The sequence below is a fragment of the Poecilia latipinna genome, unplaced genomic scaffold, assembly GCF_001443285.1.
Source record: "Poecilia latipinna isolate Pla-1442-1.1 unplaced genomic scaffold, P_latipinna-1.0 Scaffold1280, whole genome shotgun sequence".
In the NCBI taxonomy this organism is placed as follows: domain Eukaryota; kingdom Metazoa; phylum Chordata; class Actinopteri; order Cyprinodontiformes; family Poeciliidae; genus Poecilia; species Poecilia latipinna.
The window spans coordinates 55,329-76,188 of record NW_015113896.1 but is presented as its reverse complement, the minus strand read 5'-3'; the positions used below and the strand labels follow the sequence as shown (position 1 = coordinate 76,188).

General features: G+C 41.2%; 1 protein-coding gene across 8 annotated transcripts in view; it reads left to right on the top strand.

Annotated features, from left to right (window-relative positions):
* Positions 1-20,860, top strand: part of LOC106961235 (tight junction protein ZO-1-like) — a 99,231-nt gene that overhangs the window by 62,219 nt on the left and 16,152 nt on the right. For 6 of the 8 annotated variants that reach the window (XM_015054818.1, XM_015054816.1, XM_015054815.1 and 3 more), the window contains 15 exons: positions 8,403-8,459; positions 9,490-9,614; positions 9,722-9,824; positions 9,959-10,268; positions 10,682-10,785; positions 11,218-11,386; positions 11,551-11,683; positions 15,966-16,105; positions 16,376-16,481; positions 16,717-16,867; positions 18,004-18,112; positions 18,215-18,434; positions 19,505-19,689; positions 19,877-19,972; positions 20,563-20,589. In XM_015054818.1, the coding sequence (XP_014910304.1) occupies positions 8,403-8,459; positions 9,490-9,614; positions 9,722-9,824; positions 9,959-10,268; positions 10,682-10,785; positions 11,218-11,386; positions 11,551-11,683; positions 15,966-16,105; positions 16,376-16,481; positions 16,717-16,867; positions 18,004-18,112; positions 18,215-18,434; positions 19,505-19,689; positions 19,877-19,972; positions 20,563-20,589 (2,035 nt within the window). The remainder of the gene's footprint in view (positions 1-8,402; positions 8,460-9,489; positions 9,615-9,721; positions 9,825-9,958; positions 10,269-10,681; positions 10,786-11,217; positions 11,387-11,550; positions 11,684-15,965; positions 16,106-16,375; positions 16,482-16,716; positions 16,868-18,003; positions 18,113-18,214; positions 18,435-19,504; positions 19,690-19,876; positions 19,973-20,562; positions 20,590-20,860) is intronic. The other 2 variants (XM_015054814.1, XM_015054821.1) reach the window with 1 other exon arrangement.

Sequence of the window (20,860 nt, the reverse complement as noted above, 5' to 3'; positions counted from 1 at the left end):
CGTCTTATCTGCACATTCCTGAAGACTGTGTTCGTGCCCGTGTGTGTGTGTGTGTGTGCGTGTGTGAGAAGGGAAGGGCCAGCAGGGAATGCTGATAGTTGTGTGTATGTTGATTGGCTGAATCCAGTTCCAGAGCTGGATCTGGTTGACATGCTCTGTGCACTGGCTTAGAGTTTGTTACAACAGTCACAAAAATAAATCCAGGTCTCTCTGTATGTGTGTGTGTGTGTGTGCGTTCGTGTGCATGTGTATGCCTGTGTGTGTTGCATCGTTAGTCCTAACCAAAGCTCCCAGATGGAAAAAAAAAGGCTATCACCTACGTGTCCTTGCAGAATTTAACACATTCCCATCACATTTGTACTCCCTCTTATCAGGTAGCCTGCACACATAGTTGTAAATAAGTTAAAGTAGGACAACCAATAAACGTGGCTATGAAACATGTTTACTGGGATCATCTCACAAAACTGTCCCTCTACTCTGCCAAGACATCAAAGATTTGTGGGCTCATTTTGTTATGTAATAGGATCTCATTTGAAAAGGGCAACAACAGTTCACGTATAGCCAATCCCAGCACTGTTTCTTCTAATTCTACACACCCAACTAAGATAATTAAACTCCTCTTTCTAAGCAAAAACATCTGTTAGCCCAACCTTTTGTGAGAAGAGGTTGAGAAAATCCCAGAAGAAAAACCTGCTTTCCAAGAGGTGTTTGAAACATGTGAGAAACCCAAATCTCTCGGTCAACCACTAAGAAGGATCGTGGAAAAACTAAACGGAAAAAATCAAAACCGAACCAGAGGTTACTGTTCTCCTCTGTAACCTCGACGCTTCCCGTTTCTCTGGGCACAAAAAAAATTAGTGTGGTTGAGCTGAGATGACTTTGCTGCTGGATAAGCCGCCCAGGCAGGGGTAGCCTAGCCTAGCTTAGCTTTGTGTGTGTGTGTGGGTGAGCACTTGCTGCTCTATCGTCAGTGGAAAAATATCAGCTGACCAAGACCTTTAAATAAACATGGGAATTTACATTTCAGTGGGATGGTAAGCATATTAAATACTGCTACTTTTAAAAATCTGATACGTCGAACTATAAAAACAAAAAGACAAAACCACAAAAAGTATATGCAGAGAAATGCATGATCTTTTACATTGCAAAAATGTGCAAAGTCAGCATGAAGCCTGTATAAGTAACAGGAGGATACGGTATAATTCTCATCCCAGTGAGAACTCTTATTAGCAATCCCAAGAATTTGTCTTAAAAACAAACCCCCTCTTCTAACGGAAAAGACAAGAGAATATGCCAGTGATGCATTTCAAGCATTAGCAAATCGCAACAAAACATGACTGGAAGTCGGCTAAAGCTTATCTTGCCACCACACAGTGAGCAGCATGATAAGGGTAGAAAAAAAAAAAAATCTCAAAACCACTGTGCTGGTTTGCTGCAGCACAGGCACTCTGGGAATATTTACTCTTTAAAACAAGCATTTGACAAAACAATTAGACAAGATCAAGATAGTTTTCTGGCAAACGCACTCCTGGTGAGTTTGGCATGAAACAAATGATGAATAAGGTAAAAGCTTCTTATACCCCTGTTTAAGTATGGTGGTCAATCTGGGATGTTTGTAGGCACTTTGCCTTCTTAAAGCCCTGGCAAGCTTTTTTAGAGTGCCTGGTATGAAGAGGTCTTGGATTTGTTTTTCATAAAAAATCTGCAGCTGTGGAAATGAAGCATCATTGAAAAGTTTGACAGGATGATTATCCAAATGAATACTGAACACCGGCATCTTGAGGACTGGATTTGGACACCTGTGATTTGGAGAGATTGTTCAGAGATTAATACTCGAGTTCTGTTCCATCCGTCCGTCTGACGGTCCACCCGACAGATACAGTGGACCTCAGAGGAAAGCATCACTCAGATTAACGTTTTAATCCAAAACCCCCAGATTATAGTTTTTTTATTTATTTATTTATTTTTTATTCCCATCCTCACCATTCTAGTAGCGAGTGTCGGATCATTTCCAGTCAGAGGTGTGCTTGTCAGAGTGTGTGATCGCTGTGTGTTGTACTGTTGGGGAGTCCTGGTGGAGTCCTCCACTGCCTCACAGAGCTGTGGGACAGAGCAGTGCTGCTCTTTGAAACTAATTAACTCAAGCACATTTGAGCACGTCAGCACAGCAGTACATCACTGCTGACTGAGGCTCTGCATCATAATCATCATCTTCGTCGTCATTTGCCTATTGGCTGTTTGCCCACCGCTGCATGTGTGTGTGTGTGTGTGTGTGTCTCTCTCTTCTCTCCTGTCGCACGAGCAACCTGCCCTAAAAAAATGGTTACTGCTGAGTTCATCTGTTTAACACTTGAGGTGACAACAGCTATTTTGTGGACGTTGTTATTACGGTATGCTGCATTGCTCTGCAGTCTAATCTGAAAGACAGAATGTAAAAGCTTACATTAGAGGCTTAACATGGCATGTTTTGGCTGCTGAGTGCTTGCCCTCCAGGAAGAGCATGTGTGTGTCCCTAATTATGTTCTTTTGAGTATGCTCCTCCTTCTTCCTTTGAGTCCAGTAAAAGTGGAGATTTAGTGTCCGTGAAGCCAGTAGTTATTCCTCCTCATGTCTCTCCTGTGTATTTAAATAAATGCACAGTTGGTGCTCTTGTTTTATGCAATGACCGTTCGCTATCTAAGAATGACTCAAAGTGAGATATCGGGCCTCTTTTTAGGCTGCAGGTCACAAGCCGAGGTTAACTGAATTGGGAGAAGTTTCCAATGGTTTGGCCCACGATTTCTCTGGAAGCAGGCGCTCTTTCCTGCAAACAGGAAGCGGAGTGTTTTCCTGTGTGTGCTGTGACTGCTCTTGCTCACATCCTGCCTCTGGCTATCAGAGAAGTCCAGACACATTGACCTAAGGCTTTGTCAGGATTTTGCCTTGCACTTGTCACCAAGACATTACTCTGTGTAGCCTGTTGCGCTGTATTTATCTCCACACACCTCTAAATATAACTTTGTGGGGGATACTTGAACAAATTGCTCTGACTCCCTCACTTGATGTCAAGAAGCACAAGTGCTGAGCTGTTCACTTTTTTTTTTTCCCTCAGCCTCACCCCACATATTCCTCCTTTGTGTTTGTATCAAAAAGAGGTTTTTGGATTGAGTTTTTGATACACCCACAGCACGAAACATTCCTGTGGTTCCAATAAAGGGAAGGTGGAAGAATGGAGGCGGTGAGTAATGAGCTAGTGTACAACAGCTGCATTGGTGAGGCACTGACACGGAGCTTGTTTTTAACTTTTCCTGAACTCCCTGGAGCTTGTGTTTTTACTCATAGGATGACCTCATTGTCACCTGTTGCTGCGGTGCCTGTTTAAAAAAAAAAATCCTGGTTAGTTTATAACAGGAAAGGGAGACTAAATTTAGTTTCGGGATGTAATTGACACCTTATGTCCCGAGATGGTGTACAATCCAAATTCTCATGTTTGTGGTTTTCTCTGAATGCCTACAACTCCTAAAAAGTTGGTGCTGTATGAATGAATTTGGTATAAAGTTCACACCTTCGTATAATAAAAAGTTCAGGTTATTTTTGAAATCATCCAAAGCGGAGATGCACCAGTCAGCTATAGATTTGAACCAATTTTCATCTGATTGGATCTGATCAGCAATCCAGACTAGAAAACTATTCATTAAATCAGTCAAAACTAAGAACTTCTGCTACTTTCTGTTTGCAAACCAATTACCTACTTTGATTTAAATCTTTAGCTCAGATAAAGGTTAGAAGTATTTGCTTTATTCAGCTTCAAACTACTATATCTTCCAAGAACATGCAGCACATTTTTCCATCTTTCATAGAGAGAACAACATCTGAAAAAGCTTCTCGAAGCTGAAAGATGGCCAGAAATCTGTGTTGGCCACAAAAAGACTAAACAAATAGGCCTGTCGCAGAAACATATTTTGTTGGACGATAAATTGTGCTAGTAATTGTAGCGATTAATTTTCATGCAACGTATTGATAATGGCATAATAATGCAAGTTTGTTCTCTCAAAGACCAATAAACTTTGATTTTGTAAAGAACACTGGAACAGAAAATGAAACGCACACCGAAAACATAAACACAATGCATTATGATATCTCTGTGAACAAAGTTGCCCTTGAGAATCATCAGAATAGAAATTATTGAAGTCCTTTTAATTTATCATACAATTAACTAATTAGTTGATTAATTGCTTACTGCGCCAGGCTTGCTAATCAGTGCGTCTCTTGTCTACATGCAGCAGGAAACCAAAGTGCGAGCTGAAGGGCTGCATGTCCTGAGTCCATTAATTATGCAGCAGACAATTATTGTCCATTTCATCATTAACTTCTACCTACTCGGTTCATAGCTATGCCCAGAAAAGCCGGATTACTCTCTGTCTTTGAAGAGCTGGAGTGTGCCGTTATCGTCTCTGTGTTTCGATGGGGAAGGCAGAGCTGCAGCTTGCACAAAGAGGCCCTGTAGAGTTAGATTATGGCTGGTTTCTGTTTGTGCGTGCACATGTTTACGTGTGTGTGTGTGTGTTGCACAGACAAATGCATATGTGTGTGATTTGGTGGTTGCCCTTTGTTTCCCTGCCCTGGGCCTTGCTGGCCAGTGCTCAAGCCTGACTAATATGCATGTATAAATACACTATGCTGCCGTCAGTTCGCGCAACATCAAGCTTACCATTGTTTCACACAACTCTGTGACTTCAGAGATAAACCTCATTCTTTGTTGAACTCACTGTTTTTGCTATTGTTATGATGCAGAAAATGTGAGGCCCTCGTGTTTTAGTTTGTTTGGCCCTCCCCAATAGTCAAAAGTCTTTTTATATTCTTGTAGTAAAGTACATAAGGTCTTCAATTCACAAAATATAGCATTTTGTTATTAAGTAGTTGCTTTGAAAGGCTTCATGCTTGGTGGACAAGTTGGGCGATTAAACATATCATTAGTGTAAACCCACTCAGTGACTTTAAAACAATGTTAAATATTGTCTGTATCTGGTAGAGACCTAGTTGACATGTAGCTGGATGTCTTCACTTTTGGCCTTTCATTCACACAAAAACGCTGTTTAATTTCACTAAAAATAATTATCTATAGTAACTCCAACCAAAGTGGAGATTTTAGAAAGCTCCGTATTTGTGTTGGCGTGTGTACCTGGGAAAATTGATATTTTGGGTGCTCTTTAAAAGTTCAACGTATAGTCCCTAACAGAAAGTTTTGGTTGTTTTGAAGCAATCGAATTGTCTGACATAGGCTTTAGTTTTGCACTCCACTGCTCTCTATGCCTCTGGCATGTTTAAAACGACACTCGGAGGTGGATTTGTGTGGGACTGTGTGGGTGAAAACCTCTCTGAAACTCATCCTGGGTCCGATATTTTTTCAAATGATGTGGCCTGACTGTGGGTGATAAATTGACATTGAGGGGAAATGCCTCCTTACTCTTTCAAGCATACATTAACTCCATTATGACTCAGACTTCTTATTGTATCCCCTCCCTCACATAGTTTATGATCAGTGTGTGGAAGTCTGTACAATCTTTTCCGACTAATTGGCACTGAACATTTTGTACCTTTTCTAAAAGAATGAAGAATATTATCTGCGACTGCCAGAGAGAATAAACTAATAGGTACTGAGAAGGTCTATTGCCTTCTCAGTGACGGAGACATGTAGCTCGTCATTGGCTACTTTATATTAAAAAATATAATAGAACATTACCCCATAACCCAAGTTCAACCCATAGTTCAGTCCGAGGGACAAGACCACCTGCAGGTCATATGAGCCCAACACGCTGTTGTTTCTCATGGCGTACCCCCTTACTGTCTGCCGGGGCTAGTGGATGAGTGAATGGGTGAACGGATGGATGAGTATATCACAAAACACTTCAGAGGAATGGATGCGTTGAGGAATGCCGTGGTTAAATGGGTCAGGTCCCCTGACACAATGGTGGCTTTACTGTGTGATACGTCGGGGGCAGATGGGAGGGTAGAGAGGGGGAACACACCCATGGTCTCTGTGCCAATTATGGACATAAATAACTTCCTCGCAGAGCTGCCATGGAAATTAGGGTCAAAGGGTTAACTCTATGTCCAAATAGCTTAGGTGGACTGATTAATTTCGGTGAGTAGAAGTGGGGAACAAAACAGACCTGTTAATAGTTTAGTATGAAGCAGTACCACTGTGCTTGAGATTTTCAACTGCATAAGATGACTGTGAGTAATGTATTCAAACTGGTCACCAATCAAGTTTCAGCTCTTTAGGCATTCCTGAATATTTTCCACACTTTGTCACGTCGGATTCTCTTTCTTCCTGTTTGTTGTCTGTTTCCTTACAAAGCTGCTGTATTAAATGTCCCGACCTGTCAGCAAACACCAGACGCTCTTATCAGGTGTCTCTCGATCCCCACTGCAGATGGCTGTTGTGCAGCGTGCAGCTCCAGTAAACTGTATATTTAGAATCGGAGAAGGTGATGACACTAATGACCATGGTGATGTTGAAGATGACGGGTGAGAAGGTTTAAAGATTAGGTGTTGATTAGAGGGTGAGGTGGCAAGATTATCACGATGACAGGGTGGACACATGACATGTTATTTTAAATGGCCGAAAGCAGCGGTAAATTAGTACCCTTTCCATGTGCGCTGGTGTTCGTCTTGAACTCCGCCACAGACGGTTCTACCTTCACTCCCTGCAGGCAGTCAACACTTGCTTAATCAGCAGAAGAGAAGTCGAGTGAAGCTGTAATTTAAAGGACGATGTAGTGTGCACCCTGGATGTTTCTGCTGCTTGATCAAAGTGTGTTTGACCTGCTATTAATAATAGAAAAACAGTCTGATGACTAACATTTGCCTTGGAACCAACATTAAAAATTGAAACATAGAAAAATCAGAAAGTTTTTCTTTGACAGATCAAACACTTTATGTCCGTTTTGCCCCCCTTTTTCATTAAATGCAAAACACCATTTCAGCTTTTTGCATGCAGATCTAAAAGTGAAGGGATCTCTATGGATACGTTCACACCAGCCCTGATTAGTTTGCTTTAATTGAAATTCCAGTTTGTTTGGGGAGATGTGAATGTGTAATCAAGCTCTAACGCAGACCAATAAAAGCGAACTCTGGTCCGTCTAAAAATCTAGGTCTTGGTTCGGTTGAAGTGAGATCTGGTGTGTTTCAAATGTGAATGCCAAATGGACTGGAGACCGCTCCAAAAGCAGGAAGCAAACTACAGCGTAGGGCATTCTGGGTAAATAAAACTAAAACAGATGTGTGAGTCTAACGCTAGCGGGAGAAATGGCTCATTGTTTTTTGCCAAAAACAAAAGAGAAATCCCAGAATATCTGATGTCACTCCATTTTTGTTTGCATTGTGTGAAGAGGAAAGAAGTTTTCATGTTTTTTCCTTCGATAGTTCTTGTTGCAGCGCCACCCACAGACGAGGAGGTAAACAGGTTTTTCCCCAGGGCTTGGTTCGTTTGACGAAAACTAACCGCACCTGTTGAAAAAGTAGCAAATGTTGCAATTTTGATCCAGTCAAATGTGAAAACATTTTGACAAATTTTATGAAATAAATAATTTTTTTATTCTTTTATTTTTGTATTACAATGACAATCCATCAAAGGGAAAATTGTCTGATGACAATCTTTGGCTTATTTTATTCCAATTATTTGATTTAAAAAAAAAAGATCATATAAAATGTTTTTACAAAAAAAAAGTCCCTAGGAAAAATACTGGTCAAAATTTAAATTGGCAGGTCAGATCTGCCAGGAAAAACATGACTGGTGGGTCTCTGCTTAAAATTTTTTTTGTTGAATTATAGCCTAATCATGTACGTGTTGAAAACTCTTTGTTTTTTTTAAGAAGTAAAAAGAGAGGCTTGTTGCTGGATCCCTTTTCAGGAAAAACTGACCAGCTTGGCAGCCTAGAGGAGCAGATAACTACCTCAGTTGCTTCAGTTTTCCCATATCACCTTGCCAGGAATAACATTGGAGTGTTAATTCACTCGGTGGGATCCCAGTCAACATCTGACAAGTTTCTAACCAGGCTGCTGTCACTCATAATATCCTCAGGCTTTGCCGCTTAGGCGTAAAATGATGGAAGAAACGTGACAGATAACCTTGTTGTGCTGTAGTTGCATCTAGTTCACAGCTAAATCAGGCTAATGGGATTATATAAATAAACAAACTACAAATCTAAGTAACTGCATTTGGTCTAATTATGTCAAAAATAAAGTTGTGTTTACATTTAGTACTTTAACGTACTATGATTATATTTAAAAGGTTTTTTTTCTGTCCAGCGCACTTGAGTACTTTACCTCCAAAAACAGAAATATGGATTATATTCGAGTGTACTGAATTAGCTCGTCTTATGATACTGATTCTTTTTGTCCTCTGTCTTGTCCTGCAGAGTGCAGCAATGGAAGAAACAATAATATGGGAACAGCACACAGTGACTCTTCACAGGGTAAGTGTTCACAACTTTCTAATCCACTCCTCTCTATTGTCTTCTCTCTCCCTGTCTTTAGCTCTTCCCTTTTTTTTTTTCCTCGCGGCTCCTTTTCTGTCCTCCTCTGTCCATCCGCGTCCCTCCTCGCCTGCGCGCAAAGACGCTCAGCTTCAGGAGCAGGATGTGCGCTGGTAAAACAATAGTCAGGGAATCCAGATGGCAGGAAACGAGGCTAAGGAAGATGAAAACCAGCATCCTTTTCCTTGCTCATTTCACTTCCTTCCTGGCAGCTCACTTTTCTCCTTCACGAAGCTCCAGACAAAAACAAAAAAAGAGTGTTACTTTGATTAGTTTACTTTTTGTGCCGTGGTCGTGATAGATTGAATTGCCTCGCACTCTTTCATGATTGCAGGGTGTGATCAGCATCTTCAGTCAAGCAATTAATCTTCAAAAACCTTGTCTTATGGCATCCTGGATCTCTGACTGCACTCAGCATTAAGACAGTAAACCCAGCTTGGGCGAAGCTGCTGTATCATGGGATTGAAGCAGAGCACCTGTCTAGACTGGCCTTGCTTGCAGTAATCTAATTAGTAGCGGCTTTGTTGAGGCTGAAGGAGCGGCCCAGTGTGACCTGCACTTCTCAGCCTCGCCGCTCTCCTACATTGTGGATGTGAGATTTGGCCCTCGCTTCACACGTCTTGCTCTCTTGGCTGTGTGTTTGCAACATCAAAGAATAAAACACTGCTGAAGATTTGCAGTGAGCTTTGTTGCTGTGAATTAGCTAATGTTGTACGGTCCTCCTTTATCACAATGAAGGGTGAGCACGCCATTCTGCGTTAGCGCTACATAGTGTTAGAAAAACATTAACTTGTGATTTTTTTTTTTATTGTGGAATATTGTAATAAACATATTTGTTTATTACATTACATCGTGCAATATTAAGAACTTTGGTGAATTTGGGGTTTTTTATATTTTGCAGCTCTAGTCTGAAAGGCAATACATTTTGCAACATCCATCAGTCTTGTTGTGTGTGTTTCCATGCCAACAGGCACCTGGATTTGGGTTTGGGATTGCCATCTCCGGTGGACGAGACAACCCTCACTTCCAGAGTGGAGAGACGTCCATTGTTATATCCGATGTCTTGAAAGGAGGACCTGCAGAGGGTCTGCTACAGTAAGTGGCGGACTATTTCTTCTGGGGATGCACTGCTATGAAAATTTGGGGAGATATCAAGATACAAGGCTTGAGGATTCAAACACCTCTTGTTTTATCCGTTTTAGAGAAAACGATCGAGTCGTGATGGTCAACGGCGTCTCCATGGATAACGTAGAGCATGCGTATGCTGTTCAGCAGCTGCGCAAGAGTGGCAAAAACGCAAAGATTGTAAGTTCAATAAATTTTGTAACTGAGCCATGTACTGTCATTATTAGTTGTGTCCGACTTGTTCCACATATGAGGGGAAATCTATTATCTTCCACCATTAACAATCAAAACACCTTTTATTTTACTTTTTCAAGACTATTCGTCGGAAAAGAAAAGTACAAATCCCAGTTTCCAAGCCCGGCGACAGGGAGACGATGTCCGAGCACGAGGAAGAGTACAGCGATGAGGACGACGGTTACGATCCAAACCGCCAAAGTGCCTACGGGGGCACAAGCGGAGGCGCTGGCAGGCGTCACGACCGCGAGCGGAGCAACAGCGGGAGGCGGGATCACAGTGCCTCACGGGAGAGAAGCATCTCACCGCGATCTGATCACCGATCACATTCCTCATCTGCTCCTCCTAAGCCCTCCAAGGTCACCCTAGTCAAGTCCCGCAAAAATGAAGGTGAGATTGTTTTTTACTCCTGGGGTGTTTAAGCATTTAAGCCCTGTTGATTAACTTTAGCACATCTTTATCAGGGTCGCCAGAAATGTAGAGGATGTGGAATTCTGCAATTTAATTCTTTTCTGTGATGTTTAAAAGGCTCCAATAAAAACATAAGTTAATCTTGTAGTTTTTTATATCGTTTATCATAAGAGCTTGAAAAGCGTGAAGGCTTATCGGTGTTTTTATTCTCTCAGTGAGAATCGCTTTGCTCTGTGGGAGCACGTTTCCAAATGCGCGTGGAAATTAACATCAGAGCTTCAGTCTCTTCGCACTAGTTTGTGAATTTGAGTTTCACAAAATTGACGTGATTGTTTCAGACTGTACATAAGCTGTTACTCTAAACATGTTATGATTATCACCTTTGAAAACAGAATACGGCCTACGGCTGGCCAGCCACATCTTCGTGAAAGACATTTCTCCAGAGAGCCTGGCTGCCAGAGACGGAAACATCCGAGAGGGAGACGTTGTGCTAAAGGTGAGTCTTCACAGGAATTGGCCAAAATTGTGCAAAACGGCAGATTATAAGGTCTCTTTTTGTTTTCCCTTTAAAAAAAAAAAAAAGGAAAAAGTATTTCATCCTTTTGTTTTGACTGGCTAAACGTGGCTTGCACAGTGGGTTGAACTGTTGCCCGGTTTATATTAAAGTAAACCACATGTTCATGCAATTCTTGTTTTTATTCCTCTGCCTTTTCTGCAAGGGTATAATTTACCTTTCAACCTACAAAAAGGTCGCAGAAAACGCAGTTAAATAGTTAAATCTGCAGAGAAGAATTTAGGCGTGAGACTGGTATTCAGCCATATTTTCCCCTTTCATCAGTAGAGTGAGGAACACTGTGGACTCTGCCGTGTGTCTGTTTAGTTTCTTGTGCTGAAACTGCTCCTGCTCCTCCTCCTCCTTCTCCGGCAGATCAATGGCACCGTTACAGAGAACCTCTCGCTGATAGATGCCAAGAAGCTGATCGAGAGGTCAAAGGGCAAGCTGAAGATGGTGGTGCAGAGAGATGAAAGAGCCACGCTGCTCAACATTCCCGACCTTGACGATAGCATCCCATCGGCCAATAACTCAGACAGAGACGGTGAGACAACAGCCATGTAGCACCGGCTCGTTAGACGCAGCTGGTGAAGCATTTTATGACCTTTACTAGCAGTTCCACGGGATGCAACATTTTAAGCACTGTGTAAAACAAGTGAAGTGATTGTTTGCTTAAAACTAATATGCGATCTATCCTGCATTGGAAAGACATTTCAGAGATCCATTCGCTGACATCTGACCATTCCAACCGATCCCACGGGATAGGTCAGTCGCACTCACCCGACAGGCCAGAGACCACGGACCTCCCCCGTCAATCCCCTCGGCAGATAAGCAACGGCAGGTAAGCGAGGCTCACGCTTGCCTGCAGATGTGGTGAAGGGATGCCTGCAGATACGTGTGCGTGTGTTCACTCCTAATCCATACATCATGTCCACACCCACAGGTGATGGGGGGGCGGGCAGAGGGTGCTGAGTAAGCGCCTTGCAGCTCTAATTCATTAATCAATATGTTGAGACGTAACACGCATAAACCATCGCGCTCCCCGTGGAGCCATCGGTGGCTTCCAGTAGCGCCTTTCTGTGGGACAGAAGAGAGCAGAAATCAATCCAGCTGCTGTTGGACTGCAGGCTTGTGTGCTAAACTCCTCAGCTTAGTGCTTTTACTGCTTCTGTGCTTATTTCCAGTGATTATCATTTCATCAACACATTTTGAGGGAAGTTTCTCTCAAGTTATCTTTTTTTTATTTTGAGTGTGGGGGCAGTTGAACCCCTGAAGCACAGACTGTGCAGAATGTAGTTGGTAGGAAACTGTTTCAAAATGCAGTTTAAATGTTCCAACCTGGGTGTGGAGCAGGTTTATAATCAGCCTGATAAATGAGGATGTGGGAATGTAACAGACCAATGCTCTGTTACATTCCCACATGTAACAGAGCATGGGTCTGACAGTTCCTGATAGCAACTGCCATCAGTTGCTATCAGGAAATATGGGATGTTACTGATTTCTCTGAAGTGAGCAAACATTTTTTACTTTGTGGGTCATGCAGGAAAGGTTCTGAGGTCGGGAGATGAGCCGCTATATGTGGGGCATCAACACGCCACGTGTTTTTTTTAGTCGTCGTTTTTTTTTGTGTGTGGTTTTTTTTTTTTTTTTAACTATAACATATATGCAAATATTCCATGCAAAAAACTATTCTTAGATTACCAGAGATCTTTACTAGAAAACAAGTTGTTTATACTCGTTTTTGCATATTGGTCTTTTCCAAACTTTGCCAGCAAGATTTTATTGAGAGGTACAAGAACATTGGAAAGTATTCAAGTCAGCTGTATTTCATCCTCCTTGAACTGAATTTAGGTCATAGAATTACCTCCATTTTTATAAGCTGTTTAGTGTACTGCATCTCAAGTCGCTTTGAATTTACTAAAGTAGCAAACTGCTATCATAAATTAGCTGGAAACATTTGTCAGGCTGATAACAGCCGAGACAAAGCAGGACATTTTCTAATCCTTACATAGCATCGTAGAAATGTGTAAACTTGAGTAATAAAACAAAGACCTAAAGACAATTTAAAATGTGTTTGGGTTAAAATTGTATGCAATAATGTTGAGGCTTCTAAGAAAACTTGCTAAAATATTCAATGAAACTCTTAAGTGGGAAAAAAAGAAATGTTTGTTTTTAAATCAATCTCTCTTCGTGCCTTTAAGTGAGTTAGATCTGTCTTGATCTTCACTTGTCGAGAAACGACTGCAGGACAATTGCATCAAATCAAGAACTAAAAACTTGAATCAAGGCAGGATAAGGACCAAAGTTTTTTTTTTTTTTTCCTGCCACCATGTGCAGTGGAAAAAGATTGTAAGCTCAGCGCAAGGGGAAACGTGTCATCATGTAACCAGGTCTCTATAAAAAAAACAATTTCTTTTTCTTTTTCAGGCGTCGGGCAGATGTTTACCAACGATGAAAATAAATGCAAACGGTGCTGGATTCTGTAATGGAAGTGCGTCCCTTAGTGTTTTACTGCCCTTGAATAACGGAGGGACATAAAAACAACTTAACTGAATTTGATTTTTATTACTCAAATTTCTTTTATACTTGCTGTTAAATCACGTAGAAACACAACCTTGTTTTTGTTTTGTTTTTGTTTTTTTGTCCAATTTTAGTGTTTTCCTAATATGGATGTGAATATGAATAAATGGATGCATGCTGATTGGAAAATAAAACAGCAGGGAAATCTGTTATAGCTCAGTGATTTTAATGAAGAAAATGAATTAATACTAGCTCCAGCTCTGTATTTATGGTTACATTTTAGGACTTATTGTATATTGCTTCTCTCAGACGATACGTTTGTGTTGCATTTGTCCATTGCAATGTGAGTTTGTATCTGGACAATATTGCATATGTACAAGCTGCATCGTTTTTCATTTTAATGCATCCCATTGAAGCTGAATTTGTCTTTTTTTTTTTTTTTTTTGAGCCTGTGATCCTGCTTGCTAGTACAGGCATAAACACACAAAATACGCTCACTTACACACTGAAACATCTGCTGCTGTAGCAAGATGTCAGGTCAGTACGTCGCTGCTTGTTAAACTGGCTTTTTAGCTGCTAGTCCGTTCTGTCATTTTGAGTAGATTAACCTTCAGTGCAGCCATTTTATTCGGTGCTATGTTGTGGTTCTGGTGTAAAATAAGGACACTGTTGCTCAGATGGAGAATGGAGAATTCATGTCCGTTTATTTTGAGCTTTTTGCACAGCATGACCTTGACCGTTTCCATTAGCAAACTTTTGTAATTTGATGCCAAGTTTTGGGAATTTTTGTTCCTATTTGGTGACGATAATATTTTGCTGTCACTAGATAGATTGAAAGGAATGCTGCCGCCATTTCCCTGTTGAGGGGAGGGGGCTGAAAGAATTTGACATACTTCCCACAGTGCTTTGCCCCATCCCGGGTGTTTGGACCAGTCTGATTGGCTGGAAGGCTTTGGGGAATTCTTTTCACCAAAATGGAAAGCTGCTCCTGTTTTTTCTTGAATATGTCATTAAAAACGTTCTCGTCGAATGTTTATCAGCGAGTTTGCGTGCTTCCTGTGTTGCTTTTAAAAGGAATTGGGATCAAAATTTTCTGTAAGGCATCATGGTTCAACTTAAAGATGCGCACGTGTAAGTAGCATTTTATTGTGTAGTTTGTATTGTTATCATCTTGCTAATGTCCCTCTTTATGTTTGGGGAAGTCTGTTTGGTTTGTGTCACTTGTGCTGTCAGTTCTGTAAAGCGTGGACCCGGATTTACTCTCATTCATCTTTTTTCAGTTTTTCCATCTTGTTTGATCTGTTCTGTACCAATGCTATGGAAATGTGCAAGCGAGGGGATGGAACAGAGGCTTCTGTCAAACAGCGTTTGTCAACGTAGCGCCTTTTTTTTAGCAGCGTTCTGCTGCAGAAAGCTGAACATTCGGGCCACTCTGCGTTTCTCTCTTTTTGTCCTTCTATTGTGTTTTTTCTGCCCTTCCTCTTCTCACTCTGTTTTGATTCATGTTTTTTGGCGCACAGGGATGCACACACACACACACGCGCACACACACACACTCACAGAGCTCGAACTCTGCTGTGTTTGCTCAGGATGCATCGCTCATTAACCTTTCTTCCTCCTCGACATTCCTCCTCTCTGCTGCTGTGTCGTTCCACTTGCATAAAAATCCACTGATTATGTTTATTTGTAAAACAGCATTGTAGCGAGGAACCCAGGGACCTGGAAAAGAGCAACGACTGGCGGGAGGTGTGAAGGCTGCAGACGGTCATTTACGTGTAAATGAATGGACTCTTCCACGTTCATCTCGGTGCGCCGTGTCGTATTTGTGACGATGTGCTTGTGGTCTGCGTGCACTTTCTTTGAAACTGCAGGAGGAAGATAAGTTTGGACAGGCGTGAGGGATGGTGTGTAGTGTTGTGCTGGTCTCACGGCCTGCACCTTCGTTCCTGTTCAAAGGCTTTTGCATACAACTCGAGTGCTGTGGCGGCAGGGAGTCATGTGATCAGATTGGCATTCAAGCATTGTCTTAAGCTGCATAGTTTTTTTATCGCATAACCTGCTGAACTCACACATGTTTGTTTATTCAGCAATGTTTCTCAGATGCCTGTAGTGTAGTGAAAAGTATCAGTTTGTCTTAGGAGTCTCTGTCGGCTTCTTACTGTAAATGTTTCCACTCAGATTGAGATTTTAGTCTGCAATTTTGAAGGTAGTTGTACATTTATTCATTTTTCCTGAAAAGCAATAAGTAATACATCTTAACTACTTAAAATGGCATTGAATGTGCGGATTGCCCTTTTTTTTCATCAAGTTGTACATCTTTCTTTTAAATACTTATTGTCTTTTATTTTATTTTTTCTCCCCCTCCTAATGTGTCCTCTGACGTAGTCCTTGTACCGTGCAGTTTCCTTTTGGTTTGTTTTTTCTTCCTGCCAATGTCTGCACAGGACAAAGCTGCTAAACAAAGAGCTCATTTGTACACACACACACACACACACACACACACACACAAAAATGAACCTCCAACTTTTCACCAAATAGATTGGTATAAACTGGTCTTTGTTGCTATTATAAGTCCTCAAAACATTGAAATGTTTTTGTTTCAGCTATCGGAGTCGAGACGAGGACCGCATCTCCAAACCAGGAGGCATGTCCACTCCGGTCAAAATCTTTGATGACGGCGTGTTGTCTCAGGCCAGCGACCAGGCCAGCTCCAGCAATGACAAACAGTTACCTCCCCTGCCTGGTAAAGAAACCGCTTGCTGTCAAATGGCTGTGTTTTTTTTGTTTTTGTTTTTTTTTTACTTTTACTTTGTTCATACCTGAAATAAAATATATTTCAGTGTTTAATTTATTTATTTATTTTCGAAGATCATAAGTTAAGCCCTCCAATGTTTACAACTTATGCCAACATGTGTCCTTATCCTTTGCGCCATCCTTATTTCATGCTCCTGGCCCGGTATGCTGCAGCTGTTTCAGTGCACTAACCCACTCCCTGTGTTTGCATTCGGTGCAGAACCAAAGCCAGTTTATGCACAGCCTGGTCAGCCAGACGTAGACCTGCCTGTCAGCCCCTCTGATGCACCGGTGCCCAGCGCCGCTCACGACGAAAGCATCCTCAGGTAAACTAAACCATCCTGCTGTTTCTCAAGTCACTGAGCACATCTGTGCAGTAGCAGCATGACGTTCATGCCAAATCGAGCGCACAGACTGTTCACATCGGTGATATTATCCTGAAAGTGGTCCGGATCTCTTAGAAGGGTTGTTTTGAAATCCTTTTATTTACTGACCTTTTTGTTCTCTTTTTTTTTTCTTCCTCTTCTTCTCCCTCCTGTTTTTTTTTTTTCTCTTCTGCAGGCCAAGTATGAAGTTGGTCAAATTCAAGAAGGGAGAGAGTGTTGGGCTGCGGTTAGCAGGGGGGAACGATGTGGGAATATTTGTGGCTGGAGTTTTAGAGGATAGTCCAGCTGCCAAGGAGGGCTTGGAGGAGGGGGACCAGATTCTCAGGGTATGCTACACTCCCTTCTCTTCAGCTCATGTTTTCTATTTATGGTCATTTAAGCACAACTTGCATTTGTTGCAGAACAAAGTTGTTGCACAGCTGGATTTTTGCACAAAATAACCTGTAAACATTTGACTATTTTTTTTTTTCAGAAGCAGACATCTTGTCTGAAACTAAAGTTTCAGTAACTATGATATCAGAGTGTTTTCAAAGTTGTAGCCGCTCCCTTTTTTCTCCCCCGAACCCACATGGCTTCAATGGAAAGAGCATCTGGTGTTGGTGTCAAGAAACAGACAACACATTGCTTCACGCTGAGTTTTATTTTAACAAGTGGCGCAACTATGTTGTTCACAGCCACAGTAGAACTATGTCTTTGCAAAAAAGATCTTGGGAATAAAGAAACAATGTATGTGTGAGTTTATGAGTCATTCCCTTGATCGGCCTCCTGTCAAAACCTCCCGTTGTTCCCAGAATGAGGACACAATAGAGGTCGTTCTTTCACTTCTGACCTCTGAACAGTTGACGGACTGTTCAGCTGAACACTAGTTTAACTCTGTTGATGGGATGACGGCAGCTGTCTTGATGCCACTGCGGGACTCGTTCTCTGACGCGTTTCTTTAGACCTGCTTTGAACCTAACTAACTAACAGCGTCAATTTCCATAATCTTTATGAAGAAGATTCCTACTGTAGGCTGCAGGCCTTATTTTGTGCCTCTGTGCGCTCCGCCGACTGTACAAACACATCTCTGAGACTTCCAGGACATTGTTTTCCCTCCTTAGGTGGTTTCCCTTTGGTCGCCGTATGCTAGAGGAGATAAAGACGTCAAGCCCTACTGTTTCTGGGAAGGATAAAAGTGTCTTTTTGAGGTCCACTGACCCAGTCCATGTGTTTCTGATTCCCCTGCTGCCCCTCAAGCAGAGTCAATAAACAGAGCTTATTGTGTTTAGTGCAGCAGTAGGAGGCCATGACAGAACGGCTGCTTGGTTATTAGAGGAATGCTCTGTTGCGCTCCTGATGGGACCGTTTCATATAACAAAATGCAAAAAAATAAAAAGGCAGCAGAGCACATTCAAGTCCCAACACCTTAAACATGGCTCTTCTGTTGTAGCAGCAGAAATTCAAGCTTTTTCTATGTTTATAGGTCAACAATGTGGACTTCGCCAACATCATCCGAGAAGAGGCAGTTCTGTTTCTGCTGGATCTCCCAAGAGGAGACATGGTTACCATTCTGGCACAGAAGAAAAAAGATGGTACGTTTAAACTATCGGTTTTAGTAGGACGAACACACGAAAAGGAACCAAAGATATATGTGGGATCAGCAGTGGTAATGTTGTTTTCTCATCTCCTTTCAGTGTATAGGAAGATTGTGGAGTCGGACGTCGGTGACTCCTTCTACATTCGGACACATTTCGAGTATGAAAAGGAATCTCCGTACGGACTGAGCTTTAACAAGGGCGAGGTTTTCCGTGTGGTAGATACGCTCTACAATGGCAAGTTGGGTTCCTGGCTCGCTATCCGCATTGGGAAGAATCACCAGGAAGTGGAAAGAGGCATCATTCCCAACAAGAACAGGTAAAAAAAAAAAAAAAAAAGAAAAAAAAGTTGGGTCTCATTAGTCTGTTACAACTGCGCAGCTTGTTTTGCGACTTAATCAACAGGCAGGGACGGAGGAAAAGGGACATGCTTGTAAATCTAAGACTATCAGGAAAGTAAAATAGGTGGAGATCATTTCTGACCCATCTATCCAAATTCATCTTGTTTAAATGAATTTGTGTTACAGCTTCCTAAACTGGGAGATTTCATTGTATGAAATTTAGCTAACACTTTTTCTTCAGTAATGTGGATATGAGAAATTGATATTGCACTGAAAAATCATCCAGCTGCATATTGCAGCTTCATTTTATTCTTAAATCACGTGAACCAAAGTTATTATGTACAGCCAAGTGGATCAAATCAAGTAAAAAAAAATAAACCCAAAACAATAGAACAAGCAGATAAGAGTTGAAAAGGAATAAAGCGATTTAAGAAAGAGCAAAGAAGCTTTAAAATACATTTTTAATCCCAGTTTAAACAACAAGGTAAACAGTGACAAAATATGCTATACTGTCAGTTTTTTGTTTTTTTGTTTGCACATTTTGTTTGTTTATCTGTGTAACATCTCAGGGATTTTATTGTGGCTGAATTAATTTTTTTTTTTTATCACTGACATCCAATCTACTAAACTACGTAGTATTTCATCTTAAACTATTAAAATGACAAAATTAAGACTTTTTATGTAAACATGTTTCAAAAGTTCACTCTGATTATTTTGACGCTGTTGATCGGTTTACCTCTTGGTAATAGTTATTGATCTACTTGCACTAATTTAATCAAATAATTTGAAGAAAAAATACTCTGTGAACTTATTTAATTGTATTTAAATTAGCAATGAAAGGCAACTCTGTCTGTAAGGCTTATTGTTTCTTTAGTTTAATCTTAATTTATGAGCTTGTTCACTGTGGCAAAAACTTTATGAACTAGCTATTTAAAATTTGCACATGGTATTTAGTTTGAAATGCCTTTATTTTACCAAGGCATTCTAAGGCTGTGTTCATTTTATCCCATTTTTGACTGCATCATAACCTAATGTGTTTCTTTTTCAGAGCGGAGCAGCTCTCCAGTGTGCAGTACACCCTTCCTAAAACTCCAGGGGGCGACAGAGCGGACTTCTGGAGATTCAGAGGGTTGCGAAGTTCAAAGAGGAATTTGCGGAAAAGCCGGGAGGACCTGTCGGCTCAGCCGGTTCAGACCAAGTTCCCAGCCTACGAGAGGGTTGTGCTGAGGGAAGGTAAGGTTTCCAAACCCACAGTAAGTGCGGTGTTGGATTTAAAGCTTCTGCACATTATCGTGTCATTCATTAAACTCAAATATGACACGGCGGGTCATAAAAAAAACAGTAAGTTTCAGAAAGAACTGCTTGACAAGTCTTAACTGAAATGTTTTCTCCCCGTTAATTTGGTGTTGTGGGATCACAGCTGGATTCCTGAGGCCAGTGGTTATCTTTGGGCCGATCGCAGATGTGGCCAGAGAGAAACTGGCCAGGGAGGAGCCAGAGATTTTTGAACTAGCAAGTAAGTAATAAAGCGAGATCCATATAATTTTCACTTTATCTGTTGCGCTTTGGTATGTCTCTGGGACGGAGACCGCACCTTTAATTTACCCATTACACACCACTGAAACGAAGAAATGACAAATATGAACCCCGTTTATTTACAAGAGAGGAAGGTGGAAGTGACCTTCTTACAAGCTAATATATATATACAATTAGAAAGCTTTTTGTTCTCAGAGCCAGAAAATGATTAAACCCTTGAAGTTCATCAGACTCATTGTTTGAATGGCATGCATGCATGTTTTAGAAACATAAGATTCTTCTTTAGCGGATCGCTCTTCACCTGTTGTCGAAATGTCTTTAGTCCCACTTTATGTTCTCAGTGTGAGTGAGTGTTGGATTCGCAGCAGAACTGAATATCCTTTTTAATTTCGGTCCTCATCCACCTCTTCTCACCTCTCCAAATTAGAAGCAGCTCAAAAATGTGGTTTTCGTTCTCACACTCAACGCAGCCGCACTCGCATTCAGCCCACTCCCACCCAAGTGTTTCCATTCCTTAATGTTTATTTGCACAACTCCAGTGATGTTTACGTAACTGTATTTTCTTTTCAGAAACACAGCAACAACAAGGAGGGGAAAGTATGTCACTTAGTGCATCAAGTATATCTATCTATGTGTATATATATATATATATTTGTTTTATTTGAGTCAGTGAATGAGCAATAATCTATATGAACCAGTGTTTGGTGACTAGTTCCCTTATTCTGTTGATGTTTAAACAACAGCCACTGCTTTGTTAATGGATAGAGGGGAATAGCACTTAATTTAATATATGTGTGAATTTTCCATCATCCTTTATGGGAAGAGAAGTCTTAAAACCGTAAAACTAAACATGCAATTTTTACAAATG